Source organism: Erpetoichthys calabaricus, chromosome 2 (genome assembly GCF_900747795.2).
Source record: "Erpetoichthys calabaricus chromosome 2, fErpCal1.3, whole genome shotgun sequence".
Classification (NCBI taxonomy): domain Eukaryota; kingdom Metazoa; phylum Chordata; class Cladistia; order Polypteriformes; family Polypteridae; genus Erpetoichthys; species Erpetoichthys calabaricus.
This window is the reverse complement of record NC_041395.2, coordinates 327,514,750-327,536,193: the sequence shown is the minus strand read 5'-3', so window position 1 is coordinate 327,536,193 and position 21,444 is coordinate 327,514,750. Positions and strand designations below refer to the sequence as shown.

The window sequence follows — 21,444 nt, the reverse complement described above, 5'->3', positions numbered from 1 at the left end:
TGAGTCATGGGGCGTTATGCTCAAACTATATGATGCACTAGTGAGACCACATCTGGAGTCCTGTGTGCAGTTCTGGTCACCACAATACATTAAAGACAGAGCTGTGCAGAGGAGAGCAACCAAGTGCATCATGGGAGTAAAAGACATGTCCTACTGTGACAGACTCAGAGAGTTAACCCCGTTTGGTATTGAGCGGAGGAGAATGCATGGGGACCTCATCCTGGTCTTTAAAATTTTCCAAGGCACTGTAGATCTTGCTGAATTCTTTCGGCTTAAGGGTGAATCACATACTGAAGACTTCATAGTGGAAATGAAGGGGAAGTACCTTTAGGATTGAAGCCAGGAAGCTCTTCTTTACACAAAGAGTTGTCGTTCTCTTGAACAAACCACCAAGACATGGAGTTGAAGGAGAAACCTGTAGGACCTTTAAGACGAATCTGGAGGAGATATTGGGATAGCTTAGCTGTTAGCTAAACAAACAGGCCTGATGGACTGAATGGTCTCCTTTTATTTGTTAAATTCCTTATGTTTCTATGTAACCAAGATGCCATGATTGGCTAGAATGTAACACTTAAAACCTTTGCTTTCTTTGCAGGTGCCATTTGCGACCAGCATCTATGGGCTTATTGTACCAAACTTTGGAGTTGGCTTTGCCATTGGTGAGTCCTTTTTTATTTTTATAGCATCTTTTGACACTCACATCCATCACTGCTGCATTTCTGTATTGGTTCTGATTTAGTCATATCACTGTCTCTGAACAGAGGACGTGAAATGAAAGGGACAGGACTCGGAGTGATTTCTTGCTGGTGACACTGTGTGTGCTATTAGATAGATAGATAGATAGATAGATAGGTAGATAGATAGATAGATAGATGTGAAAGGCACTATATAATGGATAGATAGATAGATGTGAAAGGCACTATATAATGGATAGATAGATAGATGTGAAAGGCACTATTTAATGGATAGATAGATAGATGTGAAAGGCACTATATAATGGATAGATAGATAGATAGATGTGAAAGGCACTATTTAATGGATAGATAGATAGATAGATAGATAGATAGATAGATAGATAGATAGATAGATAGATAGATAGATAGATAGATAGATAGATGTGAAAGGCACTATATAATGGATAGATAGATACTTTATTAATCCCAAGGGGAAATTCACAGACCCTGCATAAGACGTGTATTGATTGATTTGCACTCTTCTCCCAGTTCATAGACATGGCTCAGGGTTTAATTAAGTCAATCAATTCGGTTTATATGTGTATCACCATCTTCAGGTGCAGAGTGCTGTAACAAATTCACATAACGTAAAATACAACTACAAATCTTAAAATGTACAAACATAAAATGACATTGTAAATTAGATAAAAAATTTTTAATCCCATGGGGAAATTCAGATGCATAGAGCAGCAGAAAAATAAAAAAAAAACAAGAACACAGACTCACAGGATAGATAATACAGCAAATCAATCAATTAATAAGTAAATAAATAAATGAAAACTAGGGGTCTCTGCCTCCTGCTTGCTTTACTCGTGCCCCTCAGGGGTGGACACGTTATCTTGTGGTGCCCCTCCACTGGAAAAAGTGATTGTATTTAAAGAGATGGTATATAGAAGAGTAAGCAGAGTGCAGGAGGAAGATGGTTTGGTGCTTAGTTATTATGGATAGAACATCAGTTACTGGAGTGTTTCACTACAGTTGTCTATTTAAAATACCAATGAATAATAAAACATAGCAAATAATAAAAGTAAAAAAGTAGAATTAAGACAGTAAAACATAATAAAAATGTAACTACTTTAAAGCCTCATCAAAAACAATATAATGCATTACTGTATCCTCTAACTTACATTCTATTAATGTTGCTTTTGCATATTGTTCAGGATATTTTTCTCTTTCTTGTTTATTGGATGATTCCCTTTGTTCTTGATTTTTATTAAAGGCAGCTCTTTTTTGTTCGCTCTGGATGCGACCCGATTTGGTTGTGACCCGAACGTAATTTCCCCATAAGATTGTATGTAAATACAATTAATCCGTTCCAGACCATACGAACTGTATGTAAATATATATATTTTTTAAGCACAAAATAGTTAATTATACCATAGAATGCACAGCGTAATAGTAAACTAAATGTAAAAGCATTGAATAACACTGAGAAAACCTTGAACAACAGAGAAAACTAACATTGTAAGAGCTCACGCTAGACCCTTACGAACTGCTCGCTGTAAACAATTTTTTTTTAAGAGTTTTAAGCACAGGGAAAAAAAATTAAATGGCACTTCTCTTGCGAAGCTTTTCACACCATCCTCTACTGGCTTTAAATTCCTCACCTTCGCCACTCGAAGAAGGATTTTTTTTCAGCAAATCGCCATGAATCTTCCTGGCTGTCGCGCATATGATTGGCTCACTTAAACCCTGCAAGTTGCTTCTCGTCTGGGGACCTGGGTTTGCTTCCCCGGTCCTCCCTGTGTGGAGTTTGCATGTTCTCCCCGTGTCTGCGTGGGTTTCCTCCGGGCGCTCCGGTTTCCTCCCACAGTCCAAAGACATGCTGGTTAGGTGGATTGGCGATTCTAAATTGGCCCTAGTGTGTGCTTGGTGTGTGGGTGTGTTTGTGTGTGTCCTGCGGTGGGTTGGCACCCTGCCCGGGATTGATTCCTGCCTTGTGCCCCGTGTTGGCTGGGATTGGCTCCAGCAGACCCCCGTGACCCTGTGTTCGGATTCAGCGGGTTGGAAAATGGATGAATGGAAGTTGCTTCTCGTTCAACCACACTAGCAACAGTTTTTCCACCTCTTCCTGTACTTGAGGCCTCTGCTTGGTTAACATTGTAACTCCTTTTGCAACACCAGCTGCTTTGTTAGGCCCTGTATACGCAAACAAAAGAAAATGGGAAATGGAGAATAGGAAATCATTGGCGCGTACGAACGTGCGTAGGGAAACTGGCTGCCAGTGTTTTTGTTCGCCAACAGAGCGTGTGGTCGTGAACAGATGCAAAATTTTGGCAAACTTTTTGATCGTAATCTGATTTGTACGTGTTCGGAAACGTTTGTGACCAGAGGTTTTGCTGTACTTAAAGGAAAGGTTACACCTTCAGTGATGGGATTTATCGTAGAGATCAGTAAATGATTTGCTTTTTGCATGAGTATGCAGCATTCGAACTGTACAAAACTCAATTTGAATGCATACAAGTAAGCAACACAAGAGGTACCATGGAAAGCAGCTCCTGTATGTCCGCTATGTTGGAAAGTGGTTTTCTTCTGTGAAGGGTGACCAATCAATGAATAAGAAGTTGTAGTGAGCAGACTCCAATCAGGACTATGTAATAAGCACAAACTGATCAAGGCGAGAATAGAGTCTGCATTTTCAAAACTCTCTAATTTCAGCCATCCACACTACATTACTGAGCTGGTGTTTTCAGAAGTATATGGCTCTGGAGAGTCGACTCCATTTTTGGAGGTTAAAAACACTGGGGTATTGTGGATAAAAGGCAAAAATGGAGACTAATGTGTACATTTTTACACAAAAACATAGTAGTTTAGATGCACCCTCATCACAGAGGTACAAAACAATAATGGATGGGCTAAAAGGGGGCCTGTGATTTACTGATTGTGGCCTAGATGGGGGTCTGATTAGTCAGGCAGGTAATTTTGCTGCCACATTTTGGAATCAAGCTACCATGAAGAGAGACTCTCCTAAAAATTAATTTGTTGTTTCTAGATTATGACAAATGTGTTCTGAGGCTTTTCATGTAGGGAAGTCAGAAGTTTCCACATACGGTTGTTAATTAAGAACATGCAACAAGTAAGACCTTCACTCTACTCTGTACATGTGATGACAATGACTCTGTAAACAAACCTCTAAGAAATGGCTTCACCAGTGCAGTCCTCCTTAACTGGGGAGTGCCATACCAGCTAGTGTTTACTGAACATTAAAAAGGAACCAAAATGAGAACAACATAACTAAGTGGACATCCCACAGAGCCAAGAACTCGCCTGACTGGTCTGAAGGGTGAACCCCACTCAGAGGAGCTCCTGACATTACTCTAGTGAGGACTGGGCAGCATTCTTCTGCTTCTCCGAGAGGCTGAGCTGAACCTCGATGTCCATCCTAAGAAGAATCTCCTTGTGGATAGTCATGCTAATTGCTCTTTCTTCTTTCATAGGGATGGTGGACTCTTCAATGATGCCAATCATGGGGTACCTTGTTGACCTGCGCCATGTGTCGGTCTATGGCAGCGTGTATGCAATTGCAGATGTGGCTTTCTGCATGGGCTATGCATTGGGTAAGTGGGCCATGCCAGCTTGATATGGCCTGTCATTACAAGCGTTTTTGTAACTTTAGAGCACACATGGGTGAAATAAAAGGTTCAGCTCAGCTTTCATGATGTAGAAGATTCTTTTTAAGAAGACACAGAGAAATTCACCATGTCAAATAAATGAAGCTAACAGGTAAGAACAGTAACATTTTTAACTCGTATTTCTGTTGATTTTGGGAGACAGTATGACAATTGTCATTATTTGGCTCTCAGTTTTAACTTTCTAAACAGTTCCTGGGGCCTGTAAACATTGTTATGGGGGGTTTTTGAAACCAAGGAAATCCAATGGTCACATTTATTTTTTGTTTTGTTTCTGGTCCATAACTACCTTTGCCCTATTGGCCCGCCGTTTTAATCATCTTTGGCAGAACACCATCAGCCTTGGTGTAGTGTTACTTATCTGCAGTGAAGTGTTTGGAAAGCTAAATATTAATTAAGTTATTTTAGTAGCTGTGTTGAAGGGTCATTCTTGAGTTTTCATGCCTATATTTTTTTTATTTGAACTTTGCATTTTATGATAGTCCATTGCACCACAGTATATCCAGTTGCAGTGTGTCCAATTTTCAGTATGAGTGAGCCCAGGCAGTTATGGGCACTGTGTGCTTTGACGGACTCAAAAAACGTAGGCGCATCAGCTACCCAAGCGAGTTCAGCACCATGATCAGCTGATGCCGGTACTTCACATCTCCAGATCACTTGCATCAAAATCAGAATCCAAAAAGTCAGATTCCAATTCAGCGACAATATGCAAAACATTGTCCATTTTGCTTTGTGCTTTCGCTTCGATCTCTCACTAGATGTCGATGCCATTCTTGCCATTGTTTGCTCTTCGCTACACACATGAATGCAGGGAATCTCAGACAAACCAACAAAGCAAACTTTTCTTCTAGCAAAGAGAGTTGAACTAACATGTAATGGTGGGTTTGGTCGCCATTTTCAGTTGATTATCGTCCTCAACCTCTCCTGTTGACAAAAGTCGACATTTGCCCTGAAAGAGTTAAAAAGGCAAAAGTGTGTCGTGGGATCATAAAGGTTGAGAAACACTTGTGTAAGGAAGGTGTTGTGGGTCAAACACATAAGAATTAGCCACATGGAGCAGCACCTATCAAAACATACCCTAAAAGCCCTCCAAGAGTCAGAAAACACACAAGACCCTGTGAAATAATAATAACAACAATAGATTTATTACTGCTTTTGGTTTTGGCAATTTCTAGAACATTAGTACTCAATCTTTTCCTAAGGCCCACAGCCAGAAGTACAAATTGCCTTGACTATGTCAGCCATAAATTGGCGCTTGACTGTACTAATATGAGCCAAAGTAGATCAGTTTCCAGGTCCAAAGTCTCCGAGAGTAACAAAACACTTCAAACTGCCATCTCTTCTTCTCAGGTCCAACCACTGGGGGCGCCATCGCTCGGTCCATTGGGTTTCCCTGGATGATGACTATAATTGGGATCATCGATATTCTTTTTGCTCCTCTGTGCTTCTTCTTGCGAAGTCCACCAGCGAAAGAAGAAAAGATGGTGAGTCAATCTGCTATTTTTGTAAGATTATTCATAGCCCACAAGGTACTTAAAATGTTGCAAATGGCCTCACTCCACTGATGGTGCAGATTTCATCTTTGTATTTCTTTTTGAAGTGAGTCACCCACACCAAGACGAAAAAATCATAAACTCTCAAACAAGAATCTGAAGAGAGCGGATGTGAGACGGCTCGTACAAAATGACCAGTGACCACCGTGGGGTGGTCTTTGTGTGTCAGTGGAGTACATTCATGAAATTGCAAGTCACCCTGGTTACATCCATTATCCTATGAGGGCAACGTAAAAATTTACAAAAATGCCACCTATAGGGTAGCAGGTGCCCCAATCCACTGTTCACCTCTCATAATCCCATCTTTCAAGCCCCAGCTTCTAGTCAAACATTGTTGTCATTAAATTATGATCTGGACCACAATTTTGGATTCAGTCTTCTTACCCACATTTACCGAGCGAATGTTAATGTCTTTCAAACACACCCTGACTTACATTGTTAGATTAAATCTGCTTACAGTTTTTGAAGATACTTTTAGTCATGTTATCTGATGTCAACATTCTGTATGCTGCCTTCACTGTCTGGTCAGCTACCTCCATTGTTTTAACATGATCTCATCCGTTTCACCAAATCGTCTTCTTTTCAATCTAATTTACGCACAGATACAGTCCATCCGGAAAGTATTCACAGCACTTCACTTTTTCCACATTTTGTTATGTTACAGCCTTATTCCAAAATGGATTAAATTCATTTTTTTCCTCATAATTCTAAACACAACACCCCATAATGACAACGTGAAAAAAGTTTACTTGAGGTTTTTGCAAATTTATTAAAAATAAAAAAACGGAGAAATCCCACGTACATAAGTATTCACAGCCTTTGCTCAATACTTTGTCGATGCCCCTTTGGCAGCAATTACAGCCTCAAGTCTTGTTGAATATGATGCCACAAGCTTGGCACACCTATCCTTGGCCAGTTTCGCCAATTCCTCTTTGCAGCACCTCTCAAGCTCCATCAGGTTGGATGGGAAGCGTCGGTGCACAGCCATTTTAAGATCTCTCCAGAGATGTTCAATGGGATTCAAGTCTGGGTTCTGGCTGGGCCACTCAAGGACATTCACAGAGTTGTCCTGAAGCCACTCCTTTGATTTCTTGGCTGTGTGCTTAGGGTCGTTGTCCTGCTGAAAGATGAACTGTCGCCCCAGTCTGAGGTCAAGAGCACTCTGGAGCAGGTTTTCATCCAGGATGTCTCTGTACATTGCTGCAGTCATCTTTCCCTTTATCCTGACTAGTCTCCCAGTTCCTGCCGCTGAAAAACATCCCCACAGCATGATGCTGCCACCACCATGCTTCACTGTAGGGATGGTATTGGCCTGGTGATGAGCGGTGCCTGGTTTCCTCCAAACATGACGCCTGGCATTCACACCAAAGAGTTCAATCTTTGTCTCATCAGACCAGAGAATTTTCTTTCTCATGGTCTGAGAGTCCTTCAGGTGCCTTTTGGCAAACTCCAGGCGGGCTGCCATGTGCCTTTTACTAAGGAGTGGCTTCCGTCTGGCCAATCTACCATACAGGCCTGATTGGTGGATTGCTGCAGAGATGGTTGTCCTTCCGGAAGGTTCTCCTCTCTCCACAGAGGACCTCCGGAGCTCTGACAGAGTGACCATCGGGTTCCTGGTCACCTCCCTGACTAAGGCCCTTCTCCCCGGATCGCTCAGTTTAGATGGCTGGCCAGCTCTAGGAAGAGTCCTGGTGGTTTCGAACTTCTTCCACTTATGGATGATGGAGGCCACTGTGCTCATTGGGATCTTCAAAGCAGCAGATATTTTTCTGTAACCTTCCCCAGATTTGTGCCTCAAGACAATCCTGTCTTGGAGGTCTACAGACAATTCCTTTGACTTCATGCTTGGTTTGTGCTCTGACATGAACTGTCAACTGTGGGACCTTATATAGACAGGTGTGTGCCTTTCCAAATCATGTCCAGTCAACTGAATTTACCACAGGTGGACTCCAATGAAGCTGCAGAAACATCTCAAGGATGATCAGGGGAAACAAGAGGCACCTGAGCTCAATTTTGAGCTTTATGGCAAAGGCTGTGAATACTTATGTACATGAGCTTTCTCAATTTTTTTATTTTTAATAAATTTGCAAAAACCTCAAGTACACTTTTTTCACGTTGTCATTATGGGGTGTTGTGTGTAGAATTCTGAAGAAAAAAATGAATTTAATCCATTTTGGAATAAGGCTGTAACATAACAAAATGTGGAAAAAGTGATGCGCTGTGAATACTTTCTGGATGCACTGTATATGCATCCTTCAAACATATCGATATTGTTCAAGAACTTTCTTGCTGAGCATTTCAGATCAAATATTGCTATCATTCTAACGTAATTGTGCCCACAATTTCGGATTACATTCGCAACTATGAAAGAAACGTGTTCTGAATCTCGAGAGTTCCCAAGCACAAAGTCTCAAAAACATCCAAAATGCCCACTAGAAACCATCAAATGAGGATAGTAACAAGGGCAAGCTCAGGAACTTTATAAAATAAAAGGCTTATTTTACCCAAAAAAGAAGCTCTGTGGAGCACAAAGTTCAAAGGAATTTCCTAAGCAATCTAATAGCAAACAAAGTCCCAATACTGAACCCAAGAGGTAAAGTCAAAATCAGAGCTCAGGTTCAAAAATATCTAATAAATCACAAAAGCACAAGAAAACTCACCACACCACAAGTGCATTCAGGTAAAGTGCAAGCAGCTATGATGGGCAGTCCCTTGCAGTGATGGACAGGTGGCCCCGCCTCTTTTGGGACCGCCCACAAAACATAAGGCACATCTTTCTATTATATATAAAAAAAAAAAAACTTGCAACGAGACGTGATCTTTTGAAGAGAGACAGAGAGACACTTCAGGTCCCGCAACACCATCAAGTCACGTCATACTGACATCCTTTAGAAGCAATTCATGCCGTACTTACAAACATTTTCAAACAAGATCACGGTCATCTAACCACTCAGTTACATTATTAATGCGTATCTAAAAGTTGAAGCTAATAGTCTCTTCTTTATTAAATCTAATCAAGCAAAACTTGGAATGGAACATATGCAAGGTCTCATTGATCATGTTCAAAATTCAAATATCAGTAGTTCAGACACATTCAAAAAAGGTAAAGCAGTAATATTACCATCATCATATCTAGGTAGTCCAAGAGAATTGCAACAGTTATATCAAGATGCAATGGCAATATCCCAAACCATTGGTTGGCCTGATTTGTTTATTACAATGACGTGCAATCCACAATAAACAGAAATCCGCAGATTCTTCCGCACAATGCCACCGGCTACATTGGCTCTGTATATTGCCACTTTCGTAAGTAGATTGTTTTTATCATAAAGTCTTATCTTTGTTGAATGACTTTGAAACAGTGTTCGGTCAAATCAGAGCATAGATTTACACGATTGAATTTCAAAAACGGGATTTACCTCACATGCATTTATTGGTTACTTTGCAAAATAAATTATTAACTATTGATGATGTCGATTGTTTTGTCAGTGCTGAAATTCCAAACAGAGAAACCTATCCTGAATTATGGTACAAAGTCATTAAACACACGTCTCACTGACCTCATTTAAAAGATTCAGCATATTGGGACTCAAAAAAAAAAAAGTGTTTAAAGAAATTTCCAAAAGCGTTCGTTCAAACAACAGATATGACTAAGGCTGGCTTTCCTGATTATCGCTGAAGTGATAATCATCACGAGCAACACACTTATCACGAAAAGAAAGATGGTAAAATTGTGATGCTTGATAATTCAAAGATTGTACCACATAACCCGTATTTGCTCAAACGATTCGATTGTCATAAGGTGTGAGCGGAGGATGCCATCATCTATATGCTACACCGATCCCTCTACCACTTGGACAGAGGCAGTGGTGCTGTAAGAATTATGTTTCTGGACTTCTCTAGCGCCTTCAACACCATCCAACCTCTGCTCCTTAGGGACAAGCTGACAGAGATGGGAGTAGATTCATACCTGGTGGCATGGATCGTGGACTATCTTACAAACAGACCTCAGTATGTGCGTCTCAGGAACTGCAGGTCTGACATTGTGGTCAGCAACACAGGAGCGCCGCAGGGGACTGTACTTTCTCCAGTTCTGTTCAGCCTATATACATCAGACTTCCAATACAACTCGGAGTCCTGCCACGTGCAAAAGTTCACTGATGACACTGCTATCGTGGGCTGCATCAGGAGTGGGCAGGAGGAGGAGTATAGGAACTTAATCAAGGACTTTGTTAAATGGTGCGACTCAAACCACCTACACCTGAACACCAGCAAAACCAAGGAGCTGGTGGTGGATTTTAGGAGGCCCAGGCCCCTCATGGACCCCGTGATCATCAGAGGTGACTGTGTGCAGATGGTGCAGACCTATAAATACCTGGGAGTGCAGCTGGAAGATAAATTAGACTGGACTGCCAATACTGATGCTCTGTGTAAGAAAGGACAGAGCCGACTATACTTCCTTAGAAGGCTGGCGTCCTTCAACATCTGCAATAAGATGCTGCAGATGTTCTATCAGACGGTTGTGGCGAGCACCCTCTTCTACACAATGGTGTGCTGGGGAAGCAGCATAAAGAAGAAGGACGCCTCACGCCTAGACAAACTGGTGAGGAAGGCAGGCTCTATTGTAGGCATGGAGCTGGACAGTTTGACATCTGTGGCAGAGCGACGGGCACTCAGCAGGTTCCTGTCAATCATGGAGAATCCACTGCATCCACTAAACAGTGTCATCTCCAGACAGAGGAGCAGCTTCAGCGACAGACTGCTGTCACCGTCCTGCTCCACTGACAGATTGAGGAGATCGTTCCTCCCCCAAACTATGCGACTCTTCAATTCCACCTGGGGGGGTAAACGTTAACATTATACAAAGTTATTGTCTGCCTGTATACCTGCATTGTTATCACTCTTTAATTTAATATTTCCTTATCAGTATGCTGCTGCTGGAGTATGTGAATTTCCCCATGGGATTAATAAAGTATCTATCTATCTATCTAATGTTAAATATTGTGCATCGGTTAAGAGTATTAAGTACATCTACAAGTACATTCATAAAGGGCATGATAGAGTACACGTAACTTTATCGAAAGAACAGTCTGAGGACGAAGTTCAAGCATATTTAGATACCCAGGACGTCAGTGCAATGGAAAGCGGGTGGCATTTAATGGAATTGCCAATGCACGGTCGAAGTCATCCTGTTGAATTATTACCAATTCAGAATATGAATTTTGCATTTATTTTCATAGTGGAAATTGTTTTTAGTTATTAGAAATTATTTTACATGTTTTTTTGTCGCCATTTTGTTTTTTTCAGTGTCGTAATTTGTGTAGTCATGGTCATGACTGTACGGACTGAAAAAAAGTAGTCAGTAAAAAAAAAAGAAAAAGTAATGAGTAATGGCCAGGAGAAAAGATTTGGTCAAAGACCAAAGCCAAGGTCGATGCTGGGAGTTAGAAAGAGAATCGCTGAAAACAAAGAAAATCACAGTCAAAATTTCAGAGCTAAATTCGAAGGCCAAAGATTACAAAAACAATGACTGCAAGTATCACCGTGTTTATCCATTCTCAGATAATCCAGGACGTTTATACGGTGTGGAAGTAACCGCCGAGGAAGACAGGAATACAGGTCAAATTCTGTTACAACAAAGTACTTTTACGGTCCCGACAGATTCCCCATAAGACAGTCTATAAATAAATACATTCAGCAGATACTTTCATTACAACAAAGTGCCCAACAGACCTTGAAATGCCTGACAGAATCATCCACAGATCAGTTAGTTCTGTGGTCGCAGCTCAGTTGTGTACAACGATCCCCGAACATCCTAAATGTTTCTCTTTCTTCAAACTTTCCCCGTACTGCTTCTGATCGATAACTGTGCTGTCCACAGCATTCTTCCACATTTTAATAATTATCACGTTGAGTTCCTCCCACTCAATTGCACGGGAGTGCTTCATCCATTGGATTTGGGCATCATTCGCACCCTGAAAGTGAATTATCGCAAGGAAATGCTGAGAAAAATTCTTGTCAGCATAACTTATACACAGGAGGAGATGAAAATTAACGTGAAAGAAGCTATTGAAATGATTGCAAATGTCTGGACGCAAATTAAAGAAAGCACCACTTCTTCTTCTTCTTTTGGCTGCTCCTGTTAGGGGTTGCCACAGCGGATCATCTTCTTCCATATCTTTCTGTCCTCATCATCTTGCTCTGTCACACCCATCACCTGCATGTCGTCTCTCACCACATCCATAAACCTTCTCTTATATCTTCCTCTTCTCCTCTTACCTGGCAACTCACAATCCAACGCAATCTCGCACCTCTGACTTTGTCTCTCACTATAGCGACAAATACAGAATCTCATTACTATGAAATTTTCATTACAATGAAATATTTTTTAGATCCCTGGCACTTCGTTATAACGGGATTTGACCTGTACTTCAATCAATCAGTCTTTATTCAGGCACCGGTGAGCACATAGGATTCATGCGTTGCAAGGCAGAAGAGCGAAGTTCCGCTTTTTAGTCGGCTTTTTTATATTTTCTCCTTCCTCCCTTCCCCTCCCCTTGCTTCTCAAAAAGCATAATATCATTTACCCAAGTATTTCATCGTGCATTGTGCAAATCGGTCAACCGTTTCTATTTTATGTACGTGTCAGATGGGCCCTAAAGAAGGAAAGGTTGTCTTTACTGTGTCTAACAGACGCGTTCCGATATAGGAAGTTGTCCCAAGTCAGCTTACTACACCCTGTCTTATGACCGACGCCTGTATGAAGAACCTGCCATTATCGCAAAACAGCTTTGTCAGCTTTTAACCCTTAGTAGCTTGCAAGCAGTTCATTTTTCTTTCACAACAGTCACATCAATGATGTCACCAGTCACACATTCCGGGGACATCATGGCATGCATCACAGTGACAAAAGATCTCAAAATGGTTGCTCTCATGACCAAAACAAAATGGTGATGGACACTGTGTTAAAAATGAACAACTTTTGGAGGAAGCTTCTAAGTACAAAATAAATTGCAAAACTGAATACCTTGGGTCTGAAAACTCCCCAGAAAGGATTTTTATCACTAAAATCAGACTCAGACACACCAGACATCACAAAGGTGTGAGGCAGCCACCCGTATAATGTATCCTGGCTGCAAGTGTAGAAATTTTTAAAGAGTTGTTGACAAGACTGAGTCCAAAACAGAACTGATCACGTAAAGTCAAGATGGTGGATTTAAAGGCATGTTCAGGAAGTGACATCATCTTTAGGGCTGGAACCAGAAGTGATGTCCTCGGGACCGGAAGTGACATCATCTTTGGGGCTGGATCCAGAAGTGACGTCATCTCTGGGGCCGGGCCCGGAAGTGGTGTCATTAGGACCCGAAGTGATGTCATCGAGGGTGCCAGAACCAGGTGGGATTCCCTGGGAATGGTCTGCAAGTAACTGAGAAAGACAGTCAGTACACTCTGCCACCCCCCGGTCGGCTACTCAGGCCCTTTAGCTGCCTCCTCCTCGCACGTGTGTGACACAGCAAAGTACCGATGGTTGCTATGGAACATGGTCCTGTAATTTCATGATTGATGTCATCAATGGCGCGTTAGGCGAGTCATTGTTCGAATTTGCAGATGTTCCTACCTTTGTGCGAAGATCAGGATTAGACCAGGAAGTCCAATTTGTTTTGATAATTACACTTCTTGTTGCTTGACTATTGCTTTCGATACCTGCACTACGATTCTTAGGTTTAGACTTGTGTATACCTGAAAGAGAGAAGTGATTTTTGGCTTGAACTCTCTGCTCATTTTATGCTTTCTTTCCTGGTTATCTCCTTGTGCAGTGCTAGCACCTAGAGTAACAAGTTTTGTTTGTCATCCTAATACTACTGTTCTGTTGGAGAACTGATAAGAACTTTTTTGTGAGATCCACGAGGTGGACAAGCATCAGAAAAAGACCAAAACCTGGAGATCAAAACACACAACTGACAAGCCAAAACGGGAGATGAAAACGAAAATGTGTTTGCAAAAAGGTCGAAAACCAAAAAATAAATCAGATTTTCAAAGTTTTAAGCAAAAGGAGGATTAGCAAAATGTGGTTTTGATTTTGAATCTGCAACCTGTCGTGTTGATTACTTGTGGGTCATGACCCCTGAGGACATGACCCTGACAACATGGGAGTCCAGAATGGTGGTGAAAAGCGATCGTTGAAATAGAAAAATGGTGGCCAATATGACCCTAAACAATTATTCATCCAATAAAGTAAATAGTTCAATGTAAGATTACTGAAAACGATTGAAATAGACAGTGCAGTTCTGTTGAGGCTGAATATCAGAAAGGATTGAAGACCAACCAGGCACTCCATTTCATAAATGAACTAACAGAAAACAATGATAAAGATGTCTCGGGTCCTAGTCGTTGGGTCAGAAAAGCCTCTCTCTGTCATGGAGTTGTCGACACTAACAGAGTGAGGCCTTCTGATTCTCTAGCGGAACCTCCAGGATCGTACTGAAACTGGTCTGTCCTGGGACCAGTGGGGAGGACAGAAGAGGTGGTTGGCGATCACTTTTGCACCTGCCCAGTGGTCGACGATCTTAACTTGAGAGAGCCGCGAAGATGATTCCCCCAAGTGTGGCAAAAAAAAAAATATATAATAAATACCAAATTATAACAAAGATTAAACTAAAACGACTCCACACTCTAGTAGGTGCCATTGCACTGGTAAAGAAACTGAACATGAAATGCAAAATTCCGACAACTGCAGTTGATTCAAAATGGCGTTGTATTAGAAAGTGTTATATATATGGACTAGCAAAATACCCGCGCTTCGCAGCGGAGAAGTAGTGTGTTAAAGAAGTTATGAAAAAGAAAAGGAAACATTTTAAAAATAACATAACATGATTGTCAATGTAATTGTCGTAGGCTTATTTTAGCATTGATTGTAAAGCGTTTCATTTAGGATTGTAAATGTCGTGTATGAGAAATGCACATTTTTAGGATGTCAGGATCTCTTTGTAAACGACGTTCGCAGTTCTGCCCTCAGGCTGTAAAATGACCAAGCTGCTGGTCTGCTGAGCTCACTCCTGAGCGTGCAACGTACAGTTGGGCGCCATGTGAGAAGCAATCTTGTGTCAAGTCAATGCCGACCTTTTTTAGAGTCTGGCCCTGTGACTTATTGATTGTCATAGCCAAGAAGACCCTTACTGGAAATGGGAGGCGTTTGAATTGGAAAGGGAGGTCAGAGGGTATGACTGGGATGCGAGGAATAAATCGAGTCTCCCCTGAGCCAGTTCCAGTGAAGACTGTGGCCTCAATGAGGTTCTTGTGCAGAGGTTTGATCTGACGCCTGGTGCCTTTACAAAATTTTGGTGGTTGTAAGTTTCATAGTCACATAATTGGTGCGCCGACCTTCAAAAGTAGTATGTGGAGGCCTGCCGGGAGGATTAAGAGTGTGAAGAAACTAAACGAAAAGGCAGGAGTCACCAGCAGGAAGACGTGAAGCAAGGCGAACAATAACAGGCTTGAAGCGGTGGAGGAAAGAAGAAGAGAGCAGTGAACACGACGAACAGCTGAGGAAAGTAAGGAGGTGAATGAGGAGGCACATGAGCACGGGATGTCATTAATGTATATAGGCAGGGAGCCAACCACGTGGTAGGTGCGCGGAAAAAGGAAGGGGGACCGGGGGGGCGGTCCTTGTGCGTCTCTGCCATGAAATAAATCATTTGTTAATGTAAATAAGGAATTAAACCACCAAAAGGAGAGGTCAGTTACGAAAGTTCCTTATGGCATAATGGTGAGAACCGCCAAAAAGAAGACGTTATTTTCTAAAGATCGTTACGTCGCATGGTGTGAAATGAAACATACTTAACGTTTGTAAGTGCAGTGTAAAGGATGAGCAGGGGGAATTTGGGCTTCCTACGTATTTTGGAAGTTGCAGAAATAGTGAGGAGGGGTTTTCCCTATCTATATGTACAGTTTAGGGGGTACAACCGTACCTATATTAAATGGCAAGGGACTTTGACCTCATTCTGTTTGTTGGTCGTATTTTTCTTTCTTTCAGCCTTTCTTTTCTTGATGTTTACTTGCTGAGCTGACCGTTCTTCGTGGGCTGCCGCCGTGTATTGTGTGTCTTTAATTTTCTGTGACAGTAATACTGTCTTGTACGGCTCTATTCAATAAGGGCGCGAACAAAAAGGCGAGCTTCAAAAGGGTGACCTCAATTGAGCGCGGCGAATAAAGGCGTTCGTAGATAATTTAGTTCAAATGACTCTGGAATATGTGAAGAGCAACAAAGGTGCAGATCTTTATTTACATGCGCCTTTATTCGCTGCGCCCAATTGAGTTCACCCTTTTGAGGCTCGCCTCTTTGTGCGCGCCCTTATTGAAGGATACCATCTTGTACATCCGCTGGCTTGTACGTCCGTAATATACCTTTAATTTTCTCTGGCTGTAATACAGGCGTGCGCGTCGGTAATATGCCTTTAATCTCCTCTGACAGTAATACTGGCTTGTATGTGGCTGTAATATGCGTCACTGTATTGTGTACCTTTAATTTCCTCTCACAGTAATACTGGGTTGTATTTCCGTAAAACACCTGCAACTTTCTCTGACAGTAACATCACGCATGGCATCGTGCCCCGCGCATGCGCACTTCACCAGCAGACACACACACACGGACACCTGGACGCAGGCCCTTGAAGCAGGCTGTCCATCACATTGAACTGAACTGGAGAGATTTTGTATGAAGAATGGTCAGAAATACCTCCATCCAGAATCCAGACACTCTTCATAGGCTATAGGAGGACAGCGTCTAGAGGCTGTTATATTGGCAAAAGGAGGCTCAACTAAGTATTGATGTCATATCTCTGTTGGGGTGCCCACATTTATGCACCTGTCTAATTTTGTTATGATGCATATTGCATATTTTCTGTTATTCCAATAAACTTAATGTCACAGTTGAAATACTACTGTCTCCATAAGGCATGTCAGATATTAAGAGGAAGTTGCTACTTTGAGAGCTCAGTTAATAATAAACAAAAATCCGAAGAATTAAGAGGAGTTCTTACACTTTTTCATATGACTGTATATGTACAGATGCTAAGGGTTACCGGAATGCCCTTGAACTTTGATCTTGTTCTCAATCGTGAGTTTATGATATGACCCATTAATTGGGAGGAGCAGGCTACTTCACCCACGTAATTGGGTTTCGGGTCCTTCTTATGTCAAATGGCGATGTGGTCACACACCCTTACCGACGGGAAAATTAAAAATCCAGAAACGTTGTGTACCTATTACAGTGTAGACAAGAAAAGAAATACGGTGACCTCTGTCCACAGTGGAACACGCTGCACAGAACAACCGACTGTTTGCATTGCAAACACAAGTCATTCACGCTGACCGTGACCGGTAGTCCAACCCAATCAAAGAATTGAAGGCGTAGACTTCCGCTGCCATCTTTTTGGGTTTCGGGTCCTTCACGAGCAACATCAGCTGGCCGTGAAGGACATTGCAGTAACCTTGGTGAAGTGTCCTGAAGTGCTGGGTTTTGTGAGTGGTGCTTCTTCAAGGACCAGAGGTCCAAGTGTTACTACACGTAATAAAACAATCCGGTGCTTCCGTGGAGCACAGTTGAGTTTTTAACACCGCTCTCATTCTTGCTTTCTCCAGGCAATCCTGATGGATCACAACTGCTCGACAAGAACGAGGATGTACACAACTCAGGACAACTCGCAGCCGTACCCCATGATGGAAGACGAGGAGTCGGAAAGTGATGAGTAGCCAAACCCTGTTCTCTCTTTCTCTCTGCCTCTCTCTATCTCTCTTTGTCGTCAGAGAAGTCACCCTTTTATTGTGCACGGTGTTTTCATTTGTGTGTGCGTATGCGTGCGTGCGTGCGCGTGTGTGCGTCTTCATGGAAAAAGTCGTGTTTGTACGCGTGCCGTGCGGATATTGTGTGCCCAGTCAAGCAAACCAAAGCTATTTTTATTGCGGCCAATTGATTAACTAAAAGAGTCACGATCAACCACCGGCCTTATGGGGTGGGGTGGGGTGGGGGGGAACGAGAATGGCTTTTATGTTGGAAGAAAATTATTTTTATGTATTTCCTTTTGTTAATATAGCATATATTTTTAATTATCTATTTAAAGCTCTATGTCATGGGGATTGTATTTCTTGATGCTGTACGTCAAATGAAGTTTTTTCTTTGGATGTCTTTACTGTGTAACCTTTGATAAAGTCGAGAGTCGCTGGCCTGTAAGCTGTCTGTGCAGTTAACGGTGGAATTAAAAGTGGGACAGGGGGCCGCAGTCACATTCCGACTCGATTACCGGGTCACAAAATGCAGTGCTTAACCTCACAGATCACCACCGGGGGGGGGGGGTGGCATCATCACCTCCTAATGCAGGGGTCCCCAACTCCGGTCCTGGATGACCACCGGGGCTGCAGGTTTTCATTCTGACCGTTTTCTTAATGAGTGACCGGTTTTGGCTGCTAATTCACTTCTTTTGAATTCATTTTACTTGACTTGCTCTTAGTGGCGGCATGTTGGCGCAGTGGGTAGCGCTGCTGCCTCACAGGAGACCCGGGTTCGCTTCCCGGGACCTCCCTGTGTGGAGTTTGCATGTTCTCCCCGTGTCTGCATGGGTTTCTTACCACAGTCCAAAGACATGCAGGTTAGGTGCATTGCTCCTAGTGTGTGTGCCCTGCGGTGGGCTGGCGCCCTGCCCGGAGTTTGTTTCTCTGCCTTGCGCTACGATTGGCTCCAGCGGACCCCCAGGACCCTGTAGTTAGGATATGGCATGATGGATGGATGGATGACTTGCTCTTGAGGACTCGGCCCCCTTAATTGTTTCTTTTTCCTTAACTAGTAGCCAAATGATACAAAATGAGCCAAACCAACTGGTGTCCATCATACAATATCTGAAAATAAAGAAAGATGAAGGTCTGAGGAATGTGGATCTGCTTAGGTCCACAAAACATTTGACCAGCGTTCTTAGAAAACAGAAAATCAACAATTTTGGAAATGTCTGCTAATGTACCACGAGAGCAGCAACAAGACTTGGAATTAAAGAACGAGTTTAATTAATGACAAGTACTGGCGCCTCATTAAGCAGCTGGTTGGAGTGAAATTGGTTGGAGTTTGAGGCCCTGACTTCGTTGGTCTTCTGTTGGCTCCCTCACTTCACATTTCATTTGTGTTTAAGGAAAGAAATGAAGCAATTCAGCGGAAAGATGAAGAAATTTAGGGGAGCAAATCTTTAAAAAGCTGCTGCCCAAAGTTTGTTTTCTGCCTTGCGCCCTGTGATGGTTGGGATTGGCTCCAGCAGACCCCCATGACCCTGTAGTTAGGATATGGCGGGTTGGATGATGGATGGATGGATGACTTGCTCTTGAGGACTCTGCCCACTTAATTGTTTCTTTTTCTTTAACTAGTAGCCAAATGATACAAAATGAGCCAAACCAACTGGTGTCCATCATACAATATCTGAAAATAAAGAAAGATGAAGGTCTGAGGAATGTGGATCTGCTCAGGTCCACAAAACATTTGACCAGCGTTCTTAGAAAAGAGAAAATCAACAATTTTGGAAATGTCTGCTAATGTACCACAATAGCAACAACAAGACTTGGAATTAAAGAACGAGTTTAATTAATGACAAGACTCGGCGCCTCATTAAGTAGCTGGTTGGAGTTTGAGGCCCTGACTTCGTTGGTCTTCTGTTGGCTCCCTCACTTCACATTTCATTTGTGTTTAAGGAAAGAAATGAAGCAATTCAGCAGAAAGATGAAGAAATTTAGGGGAGCAAATCTTTAAAAAGCTGCGGTGGGCTGGCGCCCTGCCCAAAGTTTGTTTTCTGCCTTGCGCCCTGTGATGGCTGGGATTGGCTCCAGCAGACCCCCGTGACCCTGTAGTTAGGATACAGTGGGTTGGATAATGGATGGATGGATCTTAAAAAAGCAAGTCAATTAAAATGAATTCTCAAGAAGTTAATTGGAAAGACAAACAGGGCACTCATTAAAAAAGGGGTTAGAATGAAAACCTGCAGCCACGGTGGTCCTCCGAGATCGGAGTTGGTGACCCCCTGTCCTAATGTATTGAGAAGGGTGCTGCATAAAATTAAATTCAATCTATTGGATAAGAGGACGGTGAGACCCGTTCATTGGGTGACCACTAGGGGTCAGTATGTGCAACCAACTAATCGGCAGCCCCAGGCCCTCGGCTTTCCTCCTCTGTGCACTGATAACAAACTCCTGAATGGTGGCTCTAGAACTTCAGGAAGATACGGCTTGTGAAAGTGTTAACTGTACTTGGGTTTTTATTTATTTTTTTTAAAACTTACGGAAAAATGTATGTGCCTTCTTTGAACTTGTCCATCGCACCTTGGATTCATGACAGGAGCACAAAGCCGGCGGGTTTTGCCGATGTCAGCGTGTACTAACTCTGTGTATTACATGTGGCAGACACTGGTGGAGGGGCTTTGTTTGGGGGGTCAGAGTCAAACTCTTGATTCATCAATAAATGTTTTCTGAATCGATTTTCGGTTTTCTTGTCTTCTATACATCTGACAAGTTTAGCGGAGGAATTAAGTGCGAGGTTGCTGGCCACCCCAAATGTGTGGGGGATTCCTGCTGCCACAAGCTCAAAAATGGAGTGCAGGCCTCAAAAGACACCAAACCCAACCTGCCCCCCCTTTGCAGGTCTGCACCCACTGAACAGGCCTCTGTGGTAAAAGTGAGCAGCAGCCCTCGGGGTAAACACGAAATGTCAAAGAACCTTGATAAGGGTGTGTCACGTGACTGTGATCATGACGCAGGTGACGTCCCTGCAGCGGCGATATAAGCAGACAGACAGTTACAGTATATGTAGGGTTGTCGGATTAGAAAATTAGAAATACGGGACACTCTTAAAATCTCACTCTGTATTACTATATACATTTATTGCAGTGGTTCTCAGGCCCTGTTTATGCAAGGCTCACATTAACAATTCAAACGTTTTTGCAGCTGGCATGTAATTTATTGCTCATGCGTTTAGTAATTGGGGGTAAATATTACTAATATACAGTATTATGTAATTTTTTCTTTACATGTTTAGTTGCTCATTGCTTGCTACACAAATCCATATTACTAACCGAGAATGGTAAACCAGATGGCATGGACGCAGGTACACGGCGATGGGACCATGAGACGTACTGCGCAGGGGCGTACAGCTCAACTAACGGAAATAGCAAATAAAACAACCGCCATATTGTGAGTGGCACTACTGCGGAGTGAAGTTAGGAATAATGTGCTGCTTGGGATTGTACAAACCGCTGAACGCTTTACACCAAATTCAAATTTGGGGCGGAGTGGCGGCTCTGAGGCTAAGGATCTGCGCTGGTATGCAGAAGGTTGCCGGTTTCGAATCCCCATCTCTGCCAAAAGAGATCCTACTCTGCTGGGCCCTTGAGCAAGACCCTTAACCTGAAATTGCTACCTGTGCGCTGTACAATGGCTGACCCTGCGCTCTGACCCCAAGGGGTATGCGAAAACTAACAAATTCCTAATACAAGAAATTGTATA

The 21,444-nt window shown here is 42.6% G+C and overlaps 1 protein-coding gene across 3 annotated transcripts in view; it reads left to right on the top strand.

The window, feature by feature from the left end:
* The window catches only part of slc18a2 (solute carrier family 18 member 2), a 215,651-nt gene extending 195,231 nt beyond the window's left edge, over window positions 1–20,420 (top strand). For all 3 annotated transcript variants that reach the window (XM_051923482.1, XM_051923480.1, XM_051923481.1), the window contains 4 exons: window positions 596–659; window positions 4,172–4,291; window positions 5,714–5,847; window positions 17,557–20,420. In XM_051923482.1, the coding sequence (XP_051779442.1) occupies window positions 596–659; window positions 4,172–4,291; window positions 5,714–5,847; window positions 17,557–17,667 (429 nt within the window). In that variant the 3' untranslated portion in view covers window positions 17,668–20,420. The remainder of the gene's footprint in view (window positions 1–595; window positions 660–4,171; window positions 4,292–5,713; window positions 5,848–17,556) is intronic.
* Window positions 20,421–21,444: the final 1,024 nt, after the last annotated feature.